This window comes from Hylobates moloch, unplaced genomic scaffold (assembly GCF_009828535.3).
Source record: "Hylobates moloch isolate HMO894 unplaced genomic scaffold, HMol_V3 SCAFFOLD_16, whole genome shotgun sequence".
NCBI lineage: Eukaryota > Metazoa > Chordata > Mammalia > Primates > Hylobatidae > Hylobates > Hylobates moloch.
In genome coordinates this window covers 56,296,678-56,298,712 of record NW_026652291.1, presented here as the reverse complement: position 1 = coordinate 56,298,712, position 2,035 = coordinate 56,296,678, and the positions used below count along the sequence as shown (strand labels likewise).

General features: G+C 38.2%; 1 protein-coding gene across 1 annotated transcript; it reads left to right on the top strand.

Annotated features, from left to right (window-relative positions):
• The first annotated feature begins 431 nt into the window (after positions 1-431).
• On the top strand, positions 432-1,346 carry LOC116456341 (olfactory receptor 4K13). Its single transcript, XM_032135099.1, has one exon. The coding sequence runs from the start codon at positions 432-434 to the stop codon at positions 1,344-1,346; it is 915 nt and encodes a 304-aa protein (XP_031990990.1).
• The last annotated feature ends 689 nt before the right edge of the window (positions 1,347-2,035 follow it).

The window sequence follows — 2,035 nt, the reverse complement described above, 5'->3', positions numbered from 1 at the left end:
GAGATTTTTATAGCAGAAAGAGGCATTCGATACCATATAGTCCAATTTTTTTTTGCACTGAGAAGAAAACCCTCAAAAGGAGTTATTTGTCCTATGTCACCCAGTGAGCAGCTTGCCCAGGTGTCCTGTAGAGGTCTTCTGATTCTAATTCACGACCTATATATTTGTGGTTTCATGTACTATTAATGTTTTTATTTTTGTCTTCCAGAAACTTATATTCTGAATTCTACTGACTATTTGGTATACTTCTCTGGGCAATTAGTAAAATCACTGACTGACAAAATTCCACAAAAGTAAGGGTCCTTGTAAGTTCAAGTGCCTTGACTGAGTACCAAATGTGGACATCAACATGAACATTTCTTTCCAATATGCATCATTTCCCTACCCCTTATTCTCACTTATTTTGATCATTATGGGATAAAGTTGACCATATGGAAAGAGCAAACCATTCAGTGGTATCTGAATTTATTTTGTTGGGACTTTCCAAATCTCAAAATCTTCAGATTTTATTCTTCTTGGGATTCTCTGTGGTCTTCGTGGGGATTGTGTTAGGAAACCTGCTCATCTTGGTGACTGTGACCTTTGATTCACGCCTTCACACACCAATGTATTTTCTGCTTACCAACCTCTCCTGCATTGATATGATCCTGGCTTCTTTTGCTACCCCTAAGATGATTGTAGATTTCCTCCGAAAACGTAAGACCATCTCATGGTGGGGATGTTATTCCCAGATGTTCTTCATGCACCTCCTGGGTGGGAGTGAGATGATGTTGCTTGTAGCCATGGCAATAGACAGGTATGTTGCCATATGCAAACCCCTCCATTACATGACCATCATGAGCCCACGGGTGCTCACTGGGCTATTGTTATCCTCCTATGCAGTTGGATTTGTGCACTCATCTAGTCAAATGGCTTTCATGTTGAATTTGCCCTTCTGTGGTCCCAATGTTATAGACAGCTTTTTCTGTGACCTTCCCCTTGTGATTAAACTTGCCTGCAAGGACACCTACATCCTACAGTTCCTGGTCATTGCTGACAGTGGGCTCCTGTCACTGGTCTGCTTCCTCCTCTTGCTTATCTCCTATGGAGTCATAATATTCTCAGTTAGGTACCGTGCTGCCAGTCAATCCTCGAAGGCATTCTCCACTCTCTCAGCTCACATCACAGTTGTGACTCTGTTCTTCGCTCCGTGTGTCTTTATCTACATATGGCCCTTCAGCAGATACTCGGTAGATAAAATTCTTTCTGTGTTTTACACAATTTTCACACCTCTCTTAAATCCTATTATTTATACATTAAGAAATCAAGAGGTAAAAGCAGCCATTAAAAAAAGACTCTGCATATAAATTTAAAACATACTTTTTAGATGACACTTTTGAAGAGACACTCTCTTGTTTGTTTGAACATTTAAGAAACTCGTTTTTAATGTATCAGGTTCGTGCAAAAGTAATTGCGGTTTTTGCCATTAAAGTAAATGGCAAAATTAAAGTAATGGCAAAAACCACTATAACTTGCGTACCAGCTAACAGTTCAAGTTCCGTATGAGGAAACAGTAGATGTAATTGTCAAAAAGCAAACACCTTTTTGTGATCTTTTATGGTCAAACACATAATATCTACAGTTTGGCTTGTATACATTTAAATCCCACCTTTATCAGTTTCTCTGGTGCAAATTTGAACAAAATAAATAAGTTCCCTGTGATTTAGTTTTTTCATCTATACAACCTTGTTTATATGCATCTTTCATTATTATTTTAGCATGCTCTTAAACCTCAGAAAACACATTATTATTCTTACGATTTTTGTTGTTGTTATTGGTAATCCATGTTTAGAGAAAGCACACAGACATCTCATCACAGTTATTTATCCAAGTGCCTTACAGGCTAGAAACTGCATGTTCTGGGTAATCCCTGATTAGTGTGTATTAAATTATACTAAGTTGCTTGCCATAAACACAGTGTGTTCAACCATTCTTCACAAATTTTGTGAGCCTACAGAATGCCAGAAGATACAGCCAGGGCTTCAAGGAACTTATA

Bases quoted from the DNA above. Each gene is read 5' to 3' on its own strand.
- LOC116456341 (XM_032135099.1), top strand. From the start codon at position 432: ATGGAAAGAGCAAACCATTCAGTGGTATCTGAATTTATTTTGTTGGGA.